Source organism: Octopus sinensis, linkage group LG10, assembly GCF_006345805.1.
Source record: "Octopus sinensis linkage group LG10, ASM634580v1, whole genome shotgun sequence".
NCBI classification, from domain to species: Eukaryota; Metazoa; Mollusca; class Cephalopoda; order Octopoda; family Octopodidae; genus Octopus; species Octopus sinensis.
Window position 1 is genome coordinate 68,159,300 of NC_043006.1, and position 22,021 is coordinate 68,181,320.

Sequence of the window (22,021 nt, forward strand, 5' to 3'; positions counted from 1 at the left end):
TGTTTTTTTTACCGTATTTTCCGACACCCAATCTATGGAATGATGCTGTATTTTGAGGCCAGTAGAAAGTATTTCATATTCCCAAAGTCTTTGGATAAATTCTGGTTACAAAGGCTCGGGTAATTTTGATATTGTGACTGATCTAAGAATGTTAAATATTCCATTTAGATATTACACTTGTAATTTTGAGGTTAATAAGGATATAAAATTAAAATTTGAGCAAACGTGCTTTCATGTGGTTGAACCTGCAAAAAAGTGCAGCCAAACACCTACCATCTTAAAAAGACAGGTGGTCAAAAGTGAACAGGGTATGGTCACTACCTGAAAGCAAGGATTGACCTGGGTGTAGTCCCAACAATATAAGAAAATGTTAAACAGATAAGAGTTTACATCCTCACCAAAATTTCCTTCATCTAGGGGTCAACATTAGACTGCTCAGTGAACTTGCTAGAAATTGTAGCCAGATCCTCAAATAATTTATCACACATGAATAAACATGTGCAATATAGTCATCATAGGTATAGATGGGTGTAACAGAAGAACCTAGCGACTCTGGGTGATTGTTACACCCTATAAAAAGATGGTAATAGCATCTGCACAATCAAGATTAACCTGGGGTTTAACAGTAATTATCACAAGAAGAATGTGTTCTTGCTGTTGTAAGAAATACCAGAGCCATCAATATTTAACCAAGTCCATACATCTCTGGAGGAACAGCATACTTTGTTGGCCTTGGAAAGATGAGAGGCAAGAGTGACAACAGTGGGATTTGAACAGGATGCAATTAGTAACAACATATTTGAATGCAAACTACAATACTAGCATCGGCATTAAGCTCAAAACGTGATGATAAAGCTAAGCTTGATTGTAGCAAAAACACAGATCAATAACTAAACAGGAGGCACGTTGTTCACTTTAAACAGGTTTGCCTAATCTCTCCATATATAAACGGCAAAATGTCTGTCTTTTATACAAATCCACAATTTTTCAGTTAGAGGGCTTGCACTTTCTAAGGTCATGCAAAACCGTCCAAGGGTAGTCGTACACATATTTTTACATTTCCCCAGTCACCCCGCAAAGCCATTAAAAACAAAAATCAATAGAAGTGACTTTTTTGTGAATTTTCTATCCAAAACCCAATCAAAATCCCTGAAACTTGATACACCAATTGAATGCCAGCTAGCTGTATGTGATTGGTCGGAAATTTGGACAGTACTCTCGTGTATATGCGCATGCATGCACTAGCACTAAGACCTGGTATTGCCAGGTCATAGTGCTAGTATAGGTATAAAGTATAAGCCAGCAGAATCACTAGACAAGATCCCACTGAGATCGACTTTGCTTTGCATCCTTTCAGAATTGATACGTATTAATTGAGAACTTTGGTGAGTATAATAGACTTAGCCACTTCCAACAGTGTTGGCCTTATGCCAAAATTTGAAACCAATACAGGTATAAAGCTTAAAAGTGATGCTGATGGTGGCAGTTGATTATACTGACTCACATTAGTATATGACTGGTATATGCTCTGGAAAAAAACCCAAAAAAAACACGAACAAAATTATATAGATAAAATCAAATTTTATTTCCATGCTTTGTTACGTTTCAGTTTGTTGAAGAAATTAATATTCATCTCCTTCCTCATCACCTTCGGCCTCCATTGTGTCTACACCAACTTCTTCATAATCTTTCTCTAAAGCAGCCAAATCTTCACGCGCTTCAGAGAACTCACCTTCCTCCATACCTTCACCCACATACCAGTGAACGAAAGCACGCTTGGCATACATCAAATCAAATTTATGATCAAGACGAGCCCAGGCTTCAGCAATAGCAGTGGTGTTGCTTAACATACACACAGCTCTTTGAACCTTCGCTAAGTCACCACCAGGAACAACAGTTGGAGGTTGATAGTTGATACCGACCTTAAAACCAGTTGGACACCAATCAACAAACTGAATTGTCCTCTTTGTCTTGATTGTTGCAATAGCCGCATTGACATCTTTTGGTACCACATCACCACGGTATAGCATACAGCATGCCATGTATTTTCCATGGCGGGGGTCACATTTGACCATCTGGTTTGATGGTTCAAAACAAGCATTAGTGATTTCAGCGACTGTCAGTTGCTCATGGTAAGCTTTTTCAGCAGAGATAATTGGCGAATATGTAGCCAACGGGAAGTGAATCCGAGGATAAGGCACCAAGTTAGTCTGAAACTCAGTCAGATCAACATTGAGAGCGCCGTCGAACCTCAGAGAAGCAGTAATAGAACTCACAACCTGAGCAATCAAACGGTTCAAGTTAGTATATGTTGGACGTTCGACATCCAGGTTTCTTCTGCAGATATCATAGATAGCTTCATTGTCAACCATAAAAGCACAATCAGAATGTTCAAGAGTGGTGTGTGTAGTTAGGATAGAATTATAAGGCTCCACTACAGCTGTTGCTACTTGAGGAGCAGGATAAACAGAAAACTCCAACTTTGATTTTTTTCCATAATCAACACTGAGACGTTCCATTAAAAGCGATGTGAAACCAGAACCAGTGCCACCCCCAAAACTGTGGAAAATCAGAAAACCTTGAAGACCAGTACATTGGTCTGCCAATTTGCGGATTCTATCAAGTACAAGATCGACAATCTCCTTTCCAATAGTATAGTGACCTCGAGCATAGTTATTGGCTGCATCTTCTTTACCAGTGATAAGTTGTTCTGGATGGAACAGTTGTCTGTATGTCCCGGTACGGACTTCATCTGAAATTTAAAAATTTAGTTGAGAAATAATCCTTCACAATATTCTAAAAAGATGAAAAACATTTTAAACAAAATTTACTGCAGGGCATCATATGATTATACATTAATTATAAATTAGGAACTCAGAATGAAGGAAGTGGCTGAACCATTTAATTGTGAGCTTAGTTAATTAACCAAATTATCAGATTACTTACCAACAACTGTTGGCTCCAAATCTACGAAAACAGCTCTGGGAACATGTTTCCCAGCTCCTGTCTCACTAAAGAAAGTGTTGAAAGAGTCATCACCACCACCAATAGTCTTGTCGGATGGCATTTGGCCATCAGGCTGGATACCATGTTCTAGGCAATAAAGTTCCCAGCAGGCATTGCCAATCTGGACACCAGCTTGGCCAACGTGGATACTGATACATTCCCTCTGAAAGCAAAAATGAGAATATTTTAACGTTTGCTGATGGAAAATAAACCAAATTTATAAAGACATCTGAGGTGGAACGGCAGCAATGGGATTTTAATATCCTCATTAAATTTTAGTTTCCCCAAACCACTGACCCCAGGAAATACCAACACTTTCGCAATATTTCCGAAATTAGCAAAAAGGGTGCAAATTTAGGCTTGTTAGAATGATATTAACGAAAAAAACAAAACAAAAAAACCCAGTCGCTTGGTGTTAACTGTAGAAAACGAATATTAAAAAAAATTGCGCAAACGAACCTGGGGGTGGGGAGTGGACTTTCGGGAAATTCAAAGACCCAATATTTCTTTCATAACTTTCGGGAAAATGAAAAAAAAAAAAAAAAATCCCCCCCTCCCAATTCTTGGCCTTCAAGCAGGCTATCCACATGCTAGAAATAACAGCCAAATCTCAAATGGGCAAGACCATTTTCAGTTCTAAACACACGATGTTTTGCACTGGTCAAATGATTGTCTTTAATTTCACTTTGTCAAAATATTTCTTTGCTATTTTTACTTTTCTTTTTTGCAAAAGAGCTTGCTGTTATTTTCTCTTCCATAATTTTTGAGATAAGAAAAAAAAAAAAAAAAACCTGTAATTTCTCATGAATTACTTTGTCATATTACTGCGGGAAATTACTCTGAAAGAAATCTCTACAGAAAGGTGATTAGTAGATTGATTACACATTTCTTTCATTGTGTTTTTGCAGTTTTGTGAGATGTGGCTGTTATTTCTAGCAAGAGGGTAGCCTGTGTGAAGGCCAAGGCCGTAGAATTAGGAGGGAAGAAGAGTTGGGAGTGTGTGTGTGTATATCATCTTCACCTTGACCGACCAGTCCGTCGGGCGTCCATTTGACACCGCTGGTCACTCCTCTCTGGGTCGTGCCTTTCTAATCCACGTGATCCCAATCACCCTCCTGAAATCGTAACTCCACCGTCGTGGAGGCCTTCCGGGTGGTCGTTTACGCTCGCGCGGGTCCACCGATTATCGGTGAGTCGGGCGACGTGTCCAGCCCATCTAAACTTGCTGCGTGTATACTCTGCGATGAGGGATGTCATCACAGAGTATGTATATATAATATATATCATCATCATCGTCCGCTTTCCATGCTAGCATGGGTTGGACGGTTCAGCTGGGGTCTGGGAAGCCAGAAGGCTGCACCAGGCCCAGTCTGAGCTGGCAATGTTTCTACGGCTGGATGCCCCTCCTAACGTCAACCACTCCATGAGTGTAGTGGGTGCTTTTTACGTGCCACCGGCACAGAGGCCAGTCGGGGCGGCGCTGGCAACGGCCACGTTCGGATGGTTCTCTTATGTGCCACCGGCACTGGTATCACAATATATGTTAAACTAAAGCGTTCCCGGTCATAAAAAAAAGTGTAATAGGTGTAAAACAACTTCCTCTAAACGAATATGAAAAAAAAAATGCGCGCTCGCGAAAGGGGTTGGGGCTATTTAAGAAGAGTGGTCCCAGTGCGCGCACTCGCGCATCCGAGCTAGCTAGCCGTGATTAATCGATCCTACAACGACTACCTAGCAAAGTAAAAATACATAAATAATCTTTTTACCCAAAGTAAATAATTTTTTTAAAAACAAAGTAAAACACAAAGTAAGGATCGACTAGTCACGACTAGCTAGCGCGGATGCGCGAGTGCGCGCACCAGGACCACTCTACTTAAATAGTACCTATATGTTATATATATGTTTGTTTTGGAAAATTGAAATTTCATGATTTTTTCAGAATTGTATTCTATATAGCCAAAAACGTGGAATTTCGTAAAAAAAAAAAAGAAAAAAACAATATATATCCACTTTCCGAAAGGGTTAATATAGGCTGTAACAAATATCAGAAAATAAAAAAAAAAATGTGTGTAATAGGTGTAAAACAACTTCCTATGAACGAATATGAAAAAAAATTCGCGCACGCGAAAGGGGGGGTGGGGGAGAGGCCTCGGAAAATTCACATCGGGAAGTTCCGAAAGCGTCTGAGGGGCTGACCCGGCACCAAAACAAAAAAAAAATGTAATATGTGTAAAACAACTTGCTCTAAACGAATATGAAAAAAAAAAATGCGCTCTCGAGAAAGAGGGGTGGGGGAGAGGCCTCGGAATATTTATATCGGGAATTTCCGAAAGCGTCTGAACCGGGCACAAAAACAAAAACAGCGTAATAGGTGTAAAACAACTTGCTCTAAACGACTATCATGAAAAAAATGCGCGCTCGCGAAAGGGGGGGTGGGGGAGAGGCTTCGGAAATTTCACAACTTCAGTCCACGGCCTTTAAACTAAGAAAAAATAGTGTAATTGGTGTAAAACTACTTGTTCTAAACGAGTATCAAGAACACACACTCACACATGAATCATAAACTCCATATTTCGTAAAAAAAAAAATAAAGAGAAGAAATTCTGGAAAAAGTGAAGAAATGTTGGATCTCCGCCATGTGAATCAAAATACGTGTCAGAAACATCTTGAAATACTACAGAAATTATGTTACTAAAATGATAATGTATACATACCTCTTTGAGTGGTCCATCGATAATGATGATAAAGAAATGAGTTGGATTTGAACTCAGAATATTGACTAACACAACTACATACTACAAGACTCAAAATATTCAGCCAAGTCACCACCCTTTAACTAGCAATAATAATAACATCAATAACATAACAGCCAAAAGATTTATTTGTTCTGAAAATAACAATCATAGTAAATAAATATGTTCTTTAATATTCACATTCATGTGCACAGTTAAACACACTTACATACAAACAGTCACGCATGCATAATACAGAACGGAACACATAAATGAAGGATGCATTACTTAGTATATATTACATCTAGAGAATTTTGATTAATAAGTCAAATATGCAAATTATAAAGATAATTAATTGCTTTACTAAACAGTGTTGTAAAGGTGAAAAAATAAATTTGGGAAAAAAATACACGCCAAAACTAATTAATAAAGGATAATTAGGGAAGGATTGACACAAAATAATTTTTTCTGTCTCTTTTTTTCTGATAAATGCATCTTAATAAGTGAGAAGAATTGCATATATCTGAACTATTTCAAAGAAAAGCATAAATTTAATGTTTAAAATAGCTTTAACCAAGGAATGAGATCCAACATTTCTTCACTTTTTCCAGAATTTCTTCTCTTTATTTATTTTTTTTTTTTGCGAAATACGGAGTTTATGATTCATGTGTGAGTGTGTGTTCTTGATACTCGTTTAGAACAAGTAGTTTTACACCAATTACACTATTTTTTCTTAGTTTAAAGGCCGTGGACTGAAGATGTGAAATTTCCGAAGCCTCTCCCCCACCCCCCTTTCGCGAGCGCGCATTTTTTTCATGATAGTCGTTTAGAGCAAGTTGTTTTACACCTATTACGCTGTTTTTGTTTTTGTGCCCGGTTCAGACGCTTTCGGAAATTCCCGATATAAATATTCCGAGGCCTCTCCCCCACCCCTCTTTCGCGAGAGCGCATTTTTTTTTTGTCATATTCGTTTAGAGCAAGTTGTTTTACACATATTACACTATTTTTTTTTTGTTTTGGTGCCCGGGTCAGCTCCTCAGACGCTTTCGGAACTTCCCGATGTGAATTTTCCGAGGCCTCTCCCCCACCCCCCTTTCGCGTGCGCGAATTTTTTTTTTCATATTCGTTCATAGGAAGTTGTTTTACACCTATTACACACATTTTTTTTTTGATTTTCTCATATTTGTTACGCCCTATATTAACCTCCGAAAGTTATGAGGGGAAAAATCGGATCGTGTGAATTCTCCGAAAGTCCCCCCCCCCGTTCATTATTTGCAATTTTCTTTTCATAGTCATGACCAGTCGATCCTCACTTTGTTTTTGTGCCTTATTTACTTTGCTGGTAGTCGTAGGATCGACTAGTCACGACTAGCTAGCGCGGATGCGCCACTACGCGCACTGGGACCACTGTTCTCAAGTAGTACCCACTTGTGTTATACATACACAGTAAGCTACACTTCTATTACGGTTAAAATGAAATCAGGGTACTATTTAAGAAGAGTGGTCCCGCTGCGCGCACTCGCGCATCCGCGTTAGCTAGTCGTGATTAGTCGATCCTTTGTGTTTTATTTACTTTGCTAGATAGTCGTTGTAGGATCGACTAGTCACGACCAGCTAGCGCGGATGGGCGAGTGCGCGCACCGGGACCACTCTTCTTAAATAGTACCGAAATCAGATTGTAAAGAGAATAACAAAGGTGTGTTTCATAACGCAAATTTTAGAGATCCGTGTTGTTTATGCAGATAAAAATGAAAGCCCTTTCAATCGTTACTCGATGTACTGAAAATATACGACAAAACTCTCAAACCACACCCAAGATTTAGAAAACAAGACCAATTATGGGCCCCCAAACCCGAAAGGAAAAAAAAATGCATGCCTGAAACATCATTTACAGTCAACCTCAGAGCGAACCTGAAGAGGAGCACAACCTGTTTACAGTACTCTGGATCTGACTACTGAGAGTTTATATGCCACCTGACAACTCCACCTGTTGATTGGTTTACAGTGGAAAAATAGAAATATCGCAACCTGCAGAGGTTGAAATCATTTATTAGCAAACATGTAAACTGTGTGGTTAATTCGCTTCGTATCCATGTAATCTCGAGTTCAATTCCCCTGCACGGCAAACAGATGTGCGGAACGACTAAAATACTATAAATTACAGGTGCAAGGCCAAATGACATGACTGAAACCAGTAATTCCCCGCCAAAAAATTTGTTTATTTAAAAAATTTTTTTGCCAAAAATCCGTTTTCGGATACGGAGGTTCCGGAAAATTGCCTAAAATCGGCATTGTGAAAATCCCACCCACAACTTCAATTTTGACTTTTTTGTGCAACACTAACCCTAAAACCATAACTGTAACTACAGAAATGTTTCGAAACTTTTGTCCGAATCCCGATGTCCGTATTTTTCCGCATATTTAGAAGAGAAAACAAATTCTTAAAATTTTGGTGAAGGAAAGCGATTTCTTTACATCTGAGCTAAAAACTAAAGTCCCATCCATGTGTAGCAACTACAGTTTCAGTGCTTTAGTCATAACATCACGGAAAAGTAATTTATTGAAATACTGATTTCTCCAGTTTTAAGAGATGTATAATATTAATAATAATTACGTTATGAAACAGAAGCAATGAGAGTTAAACGAAATGTCATCACTGAGAAATTGAACCCGGTCCGTCGTGAGAGGAACATAATTGTGCGGCAGTAAATAAATTAGGACAAGATATACTGAGATAGAAATAGCAGGTGGGAGAAGAAGAAAGAGAGAAGCGCGAAACAATGAATTCAGTTTAAAGGAAATACAAAAAATAAATAAATAAACCGGGTATGAAAAGGCGGGTGACTGCAACAGTGAGCCGCGAAAATACTAGGAAGCGATTGTAGTTGACTATAGAATGATACCTGCTGTTTGTTTTGATATCTATTTTTATAAGTAAAATTAACTATGAAAGCAAATACGATCTCAGTTAACATTTAAAATCCATTTTATATTAAAATACTTGGAGGAATGCAGAATTAGCAATTAGCTCGTGCACCAAAGGTGTAATTTCTTTGAATGTATATAATGAAAGTTTGGCGGAGGTGAAGAATACGTACACCACCCGTTTTCGCCAAAAATCCTAACCCCTAAACACCGGGTGTACGTCTTCTTTACTTTAGCCGAAAGTTTACCCCCCCCCCCAACATCCATATTTTAAAGTTTTGACTTTTTCCTGAAAATGTCCAATAATCCCAGATATTTAAAAGAAGCATCTGCCTAACCATCAACTAAATTGTTTTTTGTTGGTTTACAATTCTACAAGGCTTAAAACAGACACCTGAAAAAATTAGATTTTGGTGCACTCAATTATTTAATGATTTTCTATAGGAATGTTAATTTCGTTTAATTTTTTTTTTAATATTTAAATTTTGCGCCAAATCATCTAAGTTTTAAAACTTTACTTTGCGAAACTTGAAAAAAAAAAGAAGAAAAAAAAAACAAAAAAAAAATCAGTGAGGTGACGGGCAGATCTCAAATGTTTGTAAATTCTAATTGAACTAAGAAAGTATAAACGTAGAAACGATTAGCTTAAGATAAAATAGGTCCCGAGGAGATAAAATAAAAAAATTCGTGGGAATTTTCCGAGCCCCCTCCCCATCCACCCGTTTGTCAGCGCGCTTTTTTTTCGTCATATTCCTTCAATATACGATGCCTTACACCTGTTACACATATTTTTTTCCATTTTTGCCACCTGGGCGTGGATCTATATATTAACCCATCTTAAAATACAGGCATAGCTAGTGGTTTCAGCCTCATACTAGGAACAAGTTGAGTCAGAAAGTTATCGTGGAAGATTCTCGAAGCAAATCAGGCGCGGAAATAAACCTCAGATCTTCATCAGAGCGCATTGAAAATTTAGACAATTTTGCTTTAGATAAAAAAAAAATAAAAAAAAAAAAAAAAAAGGTGGGATGAATTAAAAGAAAATTGATAAAAGTTTTCGAAATTATTAATTATTGAATTAAAATGTAAATAGCTTACCATTGTTCAAAAGTTGTTAGTAATTTAGAGAGTTGAAAGAAAGGGGTTGTTTTGTTCTGAAGATATGAGGGCAAACTTTAGCCGAGAAGACTCACTGGGATGTGATGAATCCTACATGAGATCGCAAAGCGACTGAATTAAGATCACTTAGTGCTGTGTGGTTTTATATACAGCAGCACTACTCACTCTCTCTTTATTTATCTATCTATCTTTCTCTATTTCTCTTCCTTCTCCTTCTTCATCACTCTATATTCTCCTCTATATCTCTTTTTCCTTTTCTTTCCTTCTGTCTTATATTTAACCTCTTACTATTCCTCAGTTGCGTCCGGCTAGTCGGTCGGTCATTTACTGACCTTCAGTTCACGCTACCCTCCCATTCTCCCTTTTATTTCTTCTTCACTTCCACTCTATATTCTTCTATCTTCCTCCTCTTACTATTCCTGTTACATTTCTTTCTCTCTCTCTCTACCTGTCTCGATCTTTCTCTTTCTCCTTATTATAATGTGGGTATTATCAGCTTCAGTTCTATTGTCCTAGCAGTTTCGTTATTCATTTAAAACACATTATTTACGTTGCTAGTTTCTTAGAGAAAGGATGACTATCACAACACCCTAGAGTTTCCTTCCTTAAAAATTCACAGACTCAGACTTCGTGTCAATAGCTCTAAAAAAATTGTTTAAAAAAATGTTTCAGTTATTGGTGTCTTTTCTCTCAACACTAAATGCTTATCTTAAAAAAGTATATACTTGGTTTCAAAATGAAATACTATGGCCTCGCCAGCAATATATATATATATAGCAAAAACTGTCTGATGAACGGCAACGAGAAACTCAGAGTAACAGATTTTGTTGAATTTTCTGCTGCTTTAAATAAAGTATATATATATATATATATATTCTCTTCAGGTACCAAGTGTGTCACTCACACCTGCATGTCATTTAGAACACTATACTATCAATACGCTTATTCAAATGTATGCTCTCTCTCTCTCTCTCTCTCTCTCTCTCTTTCCAGTCTGACTCACAACACCAGCTTCATCACAAAATAAGACCACGTGCTAACTGGGAAGGCTCTTACGAACCCACTAGAAATAATAACCAAATCGCCTCAAATTACATCCTCTAATATAGACATTAAATACGGTAGCCTACAATCCTAAGACGGACGAGATGGTCACGACAGGTACAAGTCTGCTCGATCAGGGTCTATCTAGGGTTAAATATCAATAACAACAACAACAACAACAACCCACTTCTACCATAACCCCACTCCGTATACATACCCGTATGCCCCACGTGCAACCACCCGCAACTTTCTCATAAACCCTCTATTGAAATCTCACCCAACTACCATTTTCCAATTGATGTTTACGTCATAGATCTTCATCCGACACACTCCCGGATGTTTGACTAAACATTATTGCTCTTCATCATCATCATCATCATCACCATTTTCCTATCGCCATCATCGCTACCACCAACATCATTACCCCCCCCCCCATCATCATTCATTACACTACCATCACCATTATAATCATGAGCATCATCATGATAAGAGTGTCACAGAATAAAAGATAACGGATCTATTCGGTTTGAACGGCAAATTTTTCTAACGGTGTCATATGAAATTGTCATCCATAATTATGACCTTAGTATCGATCTATTGCATTTCAATCTGTTTTAGGGTTAGGGTTAGGGGTTGGGGGGAAGGGTATCTTTTTTTCTTCACAAATGTAAATAAACCCAATCTGTTTCTTAAACGAGGGACATATTCATACGGCACAGAATGTTTTCACCTCAATAGACGGCATTGATTGGTTGAAATTGAAGAAAAAAACAACAACAAATATCTTACAAACTATAGAATTTTCTCAATAAAGCCAAGAGAAAAAGATGTTTTATAAACACATTCTACCAGTATACGAAGTTTAAAAGTGTTTAGTTACGTGGAAATTATTTTAAAAAACTGCCGTTCAAACCGAAAAGATCCGATAACTTTATGGTGTACGTAGAATGTAAGTAAAACTGGGGCTGGTTTTCAATTTCCCATTTGCAACCAATTTATTCCACTTTGAGAAAAACATTCAAGTCACAGAGCGTCAATTCGCCATTTGTGTGGTATCAGTCTGTGACACTGTGGTACCTCAGATTGATGCAGCAGCTACAAAGTGACTCTGCCTAACACTGTCGTACTTGATATAGGCGCATGCGTGGCTGTGTGGTAAGAAGTTTACTTCTCGACCACTCTGTTTCAGGTTCAGTTTCACCGCGTGGAAGCTTGGGGAATTGTCTTCTGCTATAATGTCGGGCTTACCAAAGCTTTGCGAGTAGATTTGGTCGATGGAAATTGAAAGAAGACCGTTGTATTTGTGTGTGTGTGTGTGTGTTTGTCTCCAATGCTTGAAAACGGTGTTAGTTTATTTACATCCCCGTAATGTAACGGTTCGGTAAAAGAAAACGATACAATAAGTACTTATCTTAAAAAAAAAAAAGTGCTGGGGTTGGTTTGTTCGACGAAACTCTTCACGGTGGCACTACAGCATGGTTGCAGTCCAATGACTGCAACAAGTGGGAGATAAAAAGAAATAGCATACACAACTTCTTTCGCTCGTCCCATCTCTCTCCTCTCTCTCTATATATATACTATCTATCTATCTCTCGCTAATACACATATATACAAAAACACCAGGTCCACAGACTATTACGTACACGATGTCACAAGAATAATAACTACACACACTGCCCACACAAATAATCATACACACAATGTTTCATTTCGAAGACTAAGACCGGTCCTTCCTTTCAGAACCAGAAAATACTTCAGTTGTCCTCCCCTCAGCAATTAATGTTTTTCAACAAAACTCGGGCGAAGTCCACGGTGGAGTATTGCCTCTGCTTCTTTCAAACAGACTAAGACCACGTCCAGAGAGAGATTATTCTTTTAAACAGCCTCGTCTCACATATTTGCTGTCTTTTCTACAGCAACTTAAATGTCCTCTGCTTCTCGAAAGCAGTTGGTCTTGTGTTGCCGTTACTTGGGTATTTTCAGCTCTTCATCCCATCAGCCTTACTGTGTCCACCGCTCTAACCAAACCTAACACTAATTACTATGACTACTTCTTCTTTTTCAGAATGTTGCCTCTGTTAAATTTCTTCTCTCTCTCTCTCTCTCTCTCTCTCTCTCTCTCTCTCTCTCTCTCTCTCTGCTCATCGTTAACAGCATCAGTTTCACTGTTATCAGAGGATGTCCCTTCTTGATTTAGCAAGTAAAAGAATGTCACTTATACAATATCTCTCGCACAACGGTAGACAGCGTTACGTCACGTAACATCCACACACTGTCACATACAATGACATACTCTGTCACAAACGATACCAACGTAGTCACACATAATGGTGTCACTCATAACATAATTTCCCATTTCGAGACATAAATACAGATCGAACGTCGCATAGATAATAAAATACAGCCATACAAACTAGCCAGTTCACTGACACGCGCATACAGACAGAATTTCACGCAAGCTACACAAAATGACATATGTACATAATGCGATACGTTCAGAATGTCTCACACATAGCCAATATCTCACACTTGCATATGCAGTACCTGCAGGCCTTTCGTGTAGGAGACAGCACCCCGGCATGTTAATTAAAATTTATTAAATAAAGTAGGAAGTGAGTGTAACCTTTAGTAGTATGATGACAACTCTGAATACATTTCAATACTTTTAAGCCTCCTCAACAAGTCGTACTTTATTTGCGATTGTCAGATGGCTGGAGATAAATCCATGCAAAACAGTATTGTAACTTAATGTCAGACAGACAAAAAAAATTTAAAAAAAAAGACCTGACACGTCTGCTGCACAGAAACCCATTTGTACAGTGAATGATTATATACTTGATGTTGAAGACTAATAGTGGTGTAGTTAGATCGTTGCAGCCATTGAATTTTCTCCCCCACCCCACCCCGCCACACACAAGCTTATACAGCAGACCCAAAACTACCCCCTCATAAAAGCGTCGACCGGTCTGCAAAATCTTTTTTCTTTCGAGAGTTCCGGACCTCAGTTATGAACTGATTTGCATACACCCAATCAGAGCTCAGCTATCAAACTAATTGCGTTGGCAATAAGATATGGTTACTTAGGTAAGGAATGACCATGTTTCTTTTCTCTTTTAATAATGCTTGTTGTTCTTGTTTCAACCATGGCTGCCCCTGCGTAGTTATTTGTTCTTTACTTTGTAAAAACAGTAAAGGGAGATGGTTGCTAGCACATCACCTTCTACCCGCATTTTCCCCATCCACTTCCTCACCATATGGGGCCCTAACAAAATCCCGATAATAGGTATAGATGCAAATCTAATTATTGTCTCCTAAAATCGAGCATAATTTGGCGATCGGTCGACTTACAACACCGTTCTTCGTCTTGAGCTTACTTGGTTGAGTGTGTTTGTTAACTTCATAACGAAGTCAAAGTGAGCTCTGATTGGCTGTATGCAAATGAAATCATTACTAGGGTCCGGAATTCTAGTGGCAAAAAAAAATTTCGCGACCGGGCCGACTACTTCACTCGTTCCATTGTCTTCACCCACCTCCTGCCACACTACTGACAACCAATAGATCTCAAGAGTTACATTTTTCGTTATGAAACAATTATTATTGAAATGACAGTAGCGGGGTTTAGAATTGAAACCGCGTTAGCTCAGTAACAAGAAATAGGACCACAACATATCAGGTGATCTCAGCCTCGTTGTCAGTCAATGGTATTTCAGCTAGGTACGATTTCGACTGGAAATTTCCATAGGTTTCTCGCAAAAACTTGGTTATAAATCGAGATGTGCACCACAGTCAAGCGAAAGGCCCCTCTGTGTTAGACCCTGTGTGGGCAATAAAAGAAAGAAAGAGAGGCATCAGACGTCTATGAGAAAGCAGGTTTCTTGGTCGCTGTCCGATCCTAAGTTAAAAAAAAAATCATTTGTCCACAAAGTACATATAATTTTCTCAACACGAATAAGTTGCAATTTAATTCTCAGACAAGTAAACACTGTAATCATTGCAATGTTTATGCATGGAATGGAAGCACTCCGTCGGTTACGACGACGAGGGTTCCGGTTGATCCGATCAACGGAACAGCCTGCTCGTGAAATTAACGTGTAAGTGGCTGAGCACTCCACAGACACGTGTACCCTTAACGTAGTTCTCGGGGATATTCAGCGTGACACAGAGAGTGACAAGGCCGGCCCTTTGAAATACAGGTACAACAGAAACAGGAAGTAAGAGAAAGTTGTGGTGAAAGAGTACAGCCGGGATCACCACCATCCCTGCCGGAGACTCGTGGAGCTTTAGGTGTTTTCGCTCAATAAACACTCACAACGCCCGGTCTGGGAATCGAAACCGCGATCCTACGACCGCGAGTCCGCTGCCCTAACCACTGGGCCATTGCGCCTCCACGATGTTTATGCATAAACAAATGGTCTCATCAAACACCCAAACTGGACTTAGTTGTATATGGGAAATAGCATGCAGCTTCATTCTGCTCTACCAGTCATTCAACATTCATAATTGTGGGAACGAAATTTGTTTAGAGGGTACAAACACAGGTTCAAATTTATAAGGTCTTATTTTTATCAATCTTAATAGCAAAACGAAAACAGGTAATATGAAAATAATAATTATTATTATATTTGAACATCAATCAAATAAGATAAATCCAATAATGGAAAAGTAATGTTTCACATCAGTCCCAAAATGTTTCTACGCTCGTTCGTTTTGCCAATGAAGTTTTTCAGCGAGCATGTCCGAAGTGTTTTCACTGTCTCTATCCACAAATTCTTTTGTGGGTGCGGCTTACACTCCTAGTTCCCGACCTTATTTCAACACTCAGTTAACCAATTTCTACGTCTAAATCTAGTAAGTAAGTAAGTAAGTAAGTAAGTATGTATGTATGTATGTATGTATGTATGTATGTGTGTGTGTGTGTGGTGTGTGTGTGTGTGTGTGTGTGTGTGTGTAAGCGCAATGGCCCAGTGGTTAGGGCAGCGGACTCGCAGTCGTAGGATCGCGGTTTCAATTCCCAGACCGGGCGTTGTGAGTGTTTATTGAGTGAAAACACCTAAAGCTCCACGACGCTCCCTGCTGTACTCTTTCGCCACAACTTTCTCTCACTCTTTCTTCTGTTGGCCTGCTCGCTTAATCAGCGGGGTGGCGTCATTTGAAGGCTAAAACAATGCGAAGCGCATTGTGACAAGCGATGTGTAGCAACATCTGATAGCCTGGTCGGTCACGGTGATCGCGGTGATATATATCTCTTATTATAATATAAAGCAGGAGATAACATGCAATTTCACTTGATTAAATGTCTGTATCAGTCACGATCTTCCTGCGGCCCGCAGGACTTTACGAATGGCATGCTTAACAAAAATAATTACCTTGTGTCCTGCATGATTATCAGTTATGTCTCATGCGGCCAGCTCCCCCCCCCCCCGGCCCCAAAAAATACGTAGCGCATGCCTGGTATGTATGCCTACCTTTCTATTCATCTATACATCCGTCTATCTGGGGTGACTGCACTAAACACTGATGTGTATGAATACAAACGTTTTACCAGTTCAAATACGCTTGAGGCACATCCGAATACGTAACCTATCTATTTATGTTCAATACAGTTATCAGAATATATTGGTTTTAAATTTTGGTACAAGGCCAATACCTTCAGGGCAGGGGGTAAATCAATTATATTGTCCTCGGTGTTCAACTGATGCTTATTTTCTCGACTCCCGGAAGGATGAACGGTCAAGTCGACCTCAGCGGAATCTGAACCGTGAAGACGGACGATATGCTGTTAAGCATTTTGCACGGCGTGCTTACGATTCTGCCAGCTGGCCACCTTAAATTATCAGAAGTTATTAAAAGACTATTGTTGACTATCTTCGTTGTTGTTGCTACTATTGCTGCTGTTGTGGTGGTTTTGTTCGTTGAAGGTCAATCTAAAGGTCAGCTTCATCAAGAGGTTTCAATTGACATCAGAATATATCTTTTTCATTCATGGCGTTGAATTGGCAGAGCTACTACGATACTCCCTTCATGCTCCGTCTTGTTTTACATCACTTCTACTTGCTTTAATTTACGACTTCCCTTTCTACTATTTTCTTTATTTCCCTCAGCTCTCCTCAACATCTCTCCCCTTTTCTTTTTCTGTTCTTTTCTCTACAACAATTACAAATACAATATAACATACCAAACTGAAACCAGTGTCAATGGATATGTTTTGCTGTAGCATTTATAGACACCCCAACCCTGATCTCTAGCAAAAGAGAACGACCGGACGAGAAGAGGACGAAATTTTAGTCTATTTTAATCCTTCTTAATCCTAAATATGGTTTATTTTACAGTTTTTATTGAAAGTGGTTGCGACAATAGGGTTTTTTTTCTTTTGTTCTGGTCAAACAAATATATGTGAGACTGTGTTGCTAGGCTTGTTGCCAAACTATTAAAATCAATCGATCAATAAGGTCCTGTAATTAAATCGTGATACCACGAAAGCTTTCTGGATACTCTTCAAACCAGTTTTGTGAGCATAGTTGAATGACACTAAACATGCGAAGTTCGAGTTTTATACAGAAATATTACACAATTAGTCTGCCATAATATATGCTGCTAATCGCAATGTTATCGACGTAACTTTAGACATTAATTGGGGAGACATGTTCATTCCGTTTCTCGATCTCCCTCCATCTATCTTTCACCAAGTCTCTCCCTTCTACTCTCACTTAGATTAAACAATGCAGCTTTCTCAATTTCATCTCCTTACACCTTATTCTCTGATGAAACCTGCTTTTTTCTTTCATTATAATTGCTGTTTTATACTCCCACACCATTACATGCATACGTACGTACGTAGGTATAGATAGATAGATAGAAAGATGGATAGATAGATAGATAGATAGATAGATAGATAGATAGATAGATAGATAGATAGATAGGTAGATAGATAGATAGATAGATAGATAGACAGAGACAGAGAAGGGAGGAGAAAAGAGGGAGAGAGAAAACGATAAACCATTACTGAAAGGAGATATTAAAATGGTTCGACCACGGTAAGTCAATAACTACGTGGTACATGAACCTTTACAGAGAGAAGCCGACGTCTTCGATATTTCGGGAACAGTCAGCGGACATCATTTACGGATAGCAGCATGAACTGTTGCAATATGATCATCATTCGTTGCCGTGAAAGAAGTCCAAATAGACGCATTTTGTGATGTTGTGTGCGAAAATACCTTAAGCTAAGCCTGAAAGCAATGAAGTCATAAAAGAATCATCCATAAGTTGCAGTAAGCAACATTTATTAAAATAAAAGTATTCAGAACACAGAATAACATGTAACAAAAACAATTTGCAAACATATTTACATTCCCATATAACAGTTAAGAACATTATCATTATTGTATTGCGCATGCGCGGAAGTGTTTGTTCGACTAGGTGCTGCTGGCTTAATTACGCACGACTCAAGTTAGAGAAGGGGTGCGTATTATACACAAGGTTTAGGTTTTTCAGAAGTACACCCCCCTAAAAATCTCCTGCGTATTATACTCAAGGGCGGACTATACTCGAGGATTTACGGTACTGAAAAGTGTTATAAGAGGTGACAAAATGTAAGTGTATGATTACGATATCGAAACTTAGAGGCGATCGTCGCATTGGGCTGGATCATCGCGGCCACTGGCGTAGTTAGAATACGTGCCGCCCGGCACAGTCCTTGTGTTTACCATCCCCCTCCCGCTCAATGCACTATACAGTAGTGGTTCTTAACCAATTTTTTGTAGCGCCGTCCTTATAAGTAGTTGTTATGTTTAGCACCAACGTAAGTGGTGAGTGAAGTATCACGACTATTTTACTCTAAAAATGGAATGTAAGCGAAATCATAAAAAATTAATAAAGACAAAAGTTGCAGGTTTGCTTTATACGTTGCAAGTCAATGACTTGCCTGTGCCTGGTGAGATCTCATTTTATTTTAATAACCATTACTAGCTTTTTATCATGCATAATATAATTACTACTATAGGCGGAGGAGTGGCTGTGTGGTAAGTAGCTTGTTTACGAACCACATGGTTCCGGGTTCAGTCCCACTGCGTGGTACCTTGGGCAAGTGTCTTCAACTATAGTCTCGGGCCGACCAAAGCCTTGTGAGTGGATTTGGTTGACGGAAACTGAAAGAAGCCCGTCGTATATATGTGTATATATATATATATATATATATATATATATATGCATGCGAGTGTGCACTTGCGTGCGTGTGTGTGTGTGTGTACGTAATTATGTACGTGTGTGTGTGTGTGTGTGTGTGTGTGTCATTATTCAGTTTTATTTCAAGATTTCTTGTCAATTAAGAGCCGGTTTCTAACCATGATCCAAGGCTCCTTCATTGTAATTTCAACTACAGAGTATTTTTGTATGTGCAGTATTTGAAATCAGTGCATGGGTAGGTTTGTGTGTTTTGTTTGATGTATGTATTCTCATGCACATTGTTACATTGGTACATGTCTAGACATGCGCATGTGTGTGTGTGTGTGTGAGTAATATCTTTTGTTGTCAAGATAATTTTGTATATTGATGTAGGGATAAAACAGAGTAAGGAAGTGGGACAGTGCCATTGGGACTATTTTCAGAACCGTTGAGACTAGTGAGATGAAGAGAGGGAGTTATCCACAGAAGGGAGACCTCGCTGAAATGTTTGTAACAAAGTGGACACGACTCCACGATACCTTTAGGGCCAAATGGTAGCATCAAACCGGGGGACAAATCAAGTAGCCTTAAGTTTGGAATAAATGATTTTAGTTTCTTTCCTGTCTGGTTGTTGTATACATCTAGGAATACGACACCTGATAACAAATGAGGATCAATATCTGTTGCCTTACTCACTGCATCTTTGTGATGTGTGCGTGTTTGTAAGTGTGTGTGAATGTATGTATGCATCTATGTGTGTATGTATGTAATATTATTAAAAGGCGAGTTATTGACCAGTTCACAACGACTATACTGTTATTAGTATCCTTGGTAACATTCATCACGGATGTTTATACTTATTATGGTAGTTTATTATTTCAGAAGTGGTGTGCATGTTCGTGTGTGTGTGTGTGTGTGTGTGTGTGTGTGTGTGTGTGTGTGTGTGTGTGTGTGGTGTGTGTGTGTGTGAGAGAGAGAGAGAGAGAGAGAGAGAGAGTGGGTGGGTGCGCGTGTGCGTTAGAGATAGAGTGAGAGGGAATTTGAAGGGTGGATGGGGATATATAGATTATCCTTCTAGTAAACTAACTGATGTAAATGAAAGCCATGACTCATTATTGTGCGATGATGATCCATTGTAATTCACTGAAGCCTTTACGACGGAATCAACATCGTCTTATTTGTTTCCAAGACAACATAATAGTCGCACCGATCATCATACTTTTAAAAAGTTGCTTTATGTAACTATGTAACCAAGAGAAACTTGACTAAACCGGTTAAACAAGAGAACATTAAGCCAACACCTATAATCCATATTTCAGGATGCTGGATGGAAAAAACTTAATTGGTTTCTCCTAAAGAGACAGCCGCTCTCTGTGGTGAATATGTCACCAAATAGCAAAGGAACTCTTTATCAGAAAAAAAAATATATATATATATATATATATATATATATCTTATATTAAATTAGAGACAAAACCACTATTAGGCAAATCAAACATGGAAAAACTTAAGCCAATACATAAGATTATTTAATTTATATTATTTAAATATATAACAAAATTATTTTAATAATTTTGTTATATATTTAAATAATATAAATTAAATAATCTTATGTATTGGCTTAAGTTTTTCATTGTTTGATTTGCCTAATAGTGGTTTTGTCTCTAATTTAATATAATATAATATTTTACTATAAAATTGGATTCAATCCTAAATCTGATTTTTCCCTGTAAGTTTGGATTTATTCCCTAATATTTATTATTAATATATATATATATATAGTGAGAAGATGATTGAAAGTAATTCCCTGGGGAACCACAATATTTCGAACTCAACTCATTGGCACTAAAGATATTTCAAAGAATAATAATAAAGTATGATCTTTAATCCGTAAGTGATCTTAATACTCACCAACAAACGCTCACTGCAAATAAATTTGGCCACCTATTGATATTGAATGGTTAAAGTGGAAAAAGTTGAAGACTAAGCTAGAACATAGCAAAATACATATTTCTTTACTGCCCACAAGGGGCTAAACATAGAGGGGACAAACAAGGACAGACAAACGGATTGAGTCGACTACATCGACCCCAGTGCGTAACTGGTACTTAATTTATCAACCCGAAAGGATGAAAGGCAAAGTCGACCTCGGTGGAATTTGAACTCAGAACGTAACGGCAGACGAAATACCGCTAAGCATTTCACCTGCCGCGTTAACGTTTCTGCCAGCTCGCCGCCTTAGCAAAATACTGCGAATATCTACCCCGCCCCCAATCACACATACTTCACCCGAAACTGCTACAGAATGTCGAAAACCAGGAAAGATATTCAAGTTGGATGACATTGTAACTGAGCAAACTAAGTATTTTTGACCCGAGGGGTAAAGAGGTGACCCCTGAATCTGTATAAGCATGGCCAGACAATATACGATATCTCAGATCTGAGAGAAGGCTTATGTTATAGCACTGCTGAAATCAGGAAACCCATTAATTCCCCACAAGAGGCCGATCTCGTTTCTTATACACAACTTCAAGTTCTTTGAGCAACTAATCCTCAACATAGTGTGCTACAGTAGACAAATGTCACATTTCTGAGCCAGCAAAATAACTTGGTAAGTCACAAAGAAGCCAAGTGCTCAACCTCACCTAGCACAGCAAGGGTGGTTATACAAAAGGGAAGATAATAAGTGTAATCATTGCTTTATGTATGCGTCATGTATACAGAATAATAGACAGGCCGTCATGAGAACAAAGTGTGTGTGTGTGTGTGTGTGTGTAGGCATGAATGTATGCATGTGCGTTAAGTATATATAAGAATAACAATGAAGAAAACAGGGAAAGAGTCTATAATGAGAAGTTAGAAAAATGTTCAGACACAAGAATGAAAATACCAGTTTGTAGTCAATTGTACACGGTAGTTGAAATACTGTATCAAACGGTTGCGGCCATGATGCTGAGCCGGTTGCGGTACATGTCGTACGTGAAGTTGTAGCTGTAATGCTGCTGCCTGCGTCACTTGGTACAGGAGTTCTC

General features: G+C 38.6%; 1 protein-coding gene across 1 annotated transcript; it reads right to left on the reverse strand.

Moving 5' to 3' along the window:
• Window positions 1-1,564: 1,564 nt before the first annotated feature.
• LOC115216810 (tubulin alpha-1A chain) lies at window positions 1,565-9,946 on the reverse strand. Its single transcript, XM_029786392.2, has 3 exons — window positions 9,762-9,946; window positions 2,947-3,169; window positions 1,565-2,752 (listed from the first exon to the last, which is right to left on the reverse strand). The coding sequence occupies exons 1-3, from the start codon at window positions 9,762-9,764 to the stop codon at window positions 1,623-1,625; spliced, it is 1,356 nt and encodes a 451-aa protein (XP_029642252.1). The 5' UTR covers window positions 9,765-9,946; the 3' UTR covers window positions 1,565-1,622.
• Between the last annotated feature and the right edge of the window lie 12,075 nt (window positions 9,947-22,021).

Excerpts from the sequence above, each read along its gene's own strand:
- LOC115216810 (XM_029786392.2), bottom strand. Across the intron at positions 2,753-2,946 it reads TTTGGAGCCAACAGTTGTTG|ATGAAGTCCGTACCGGGACA; the intron begins GTAAGTAATCTG and ends TTTAAATTTCAG.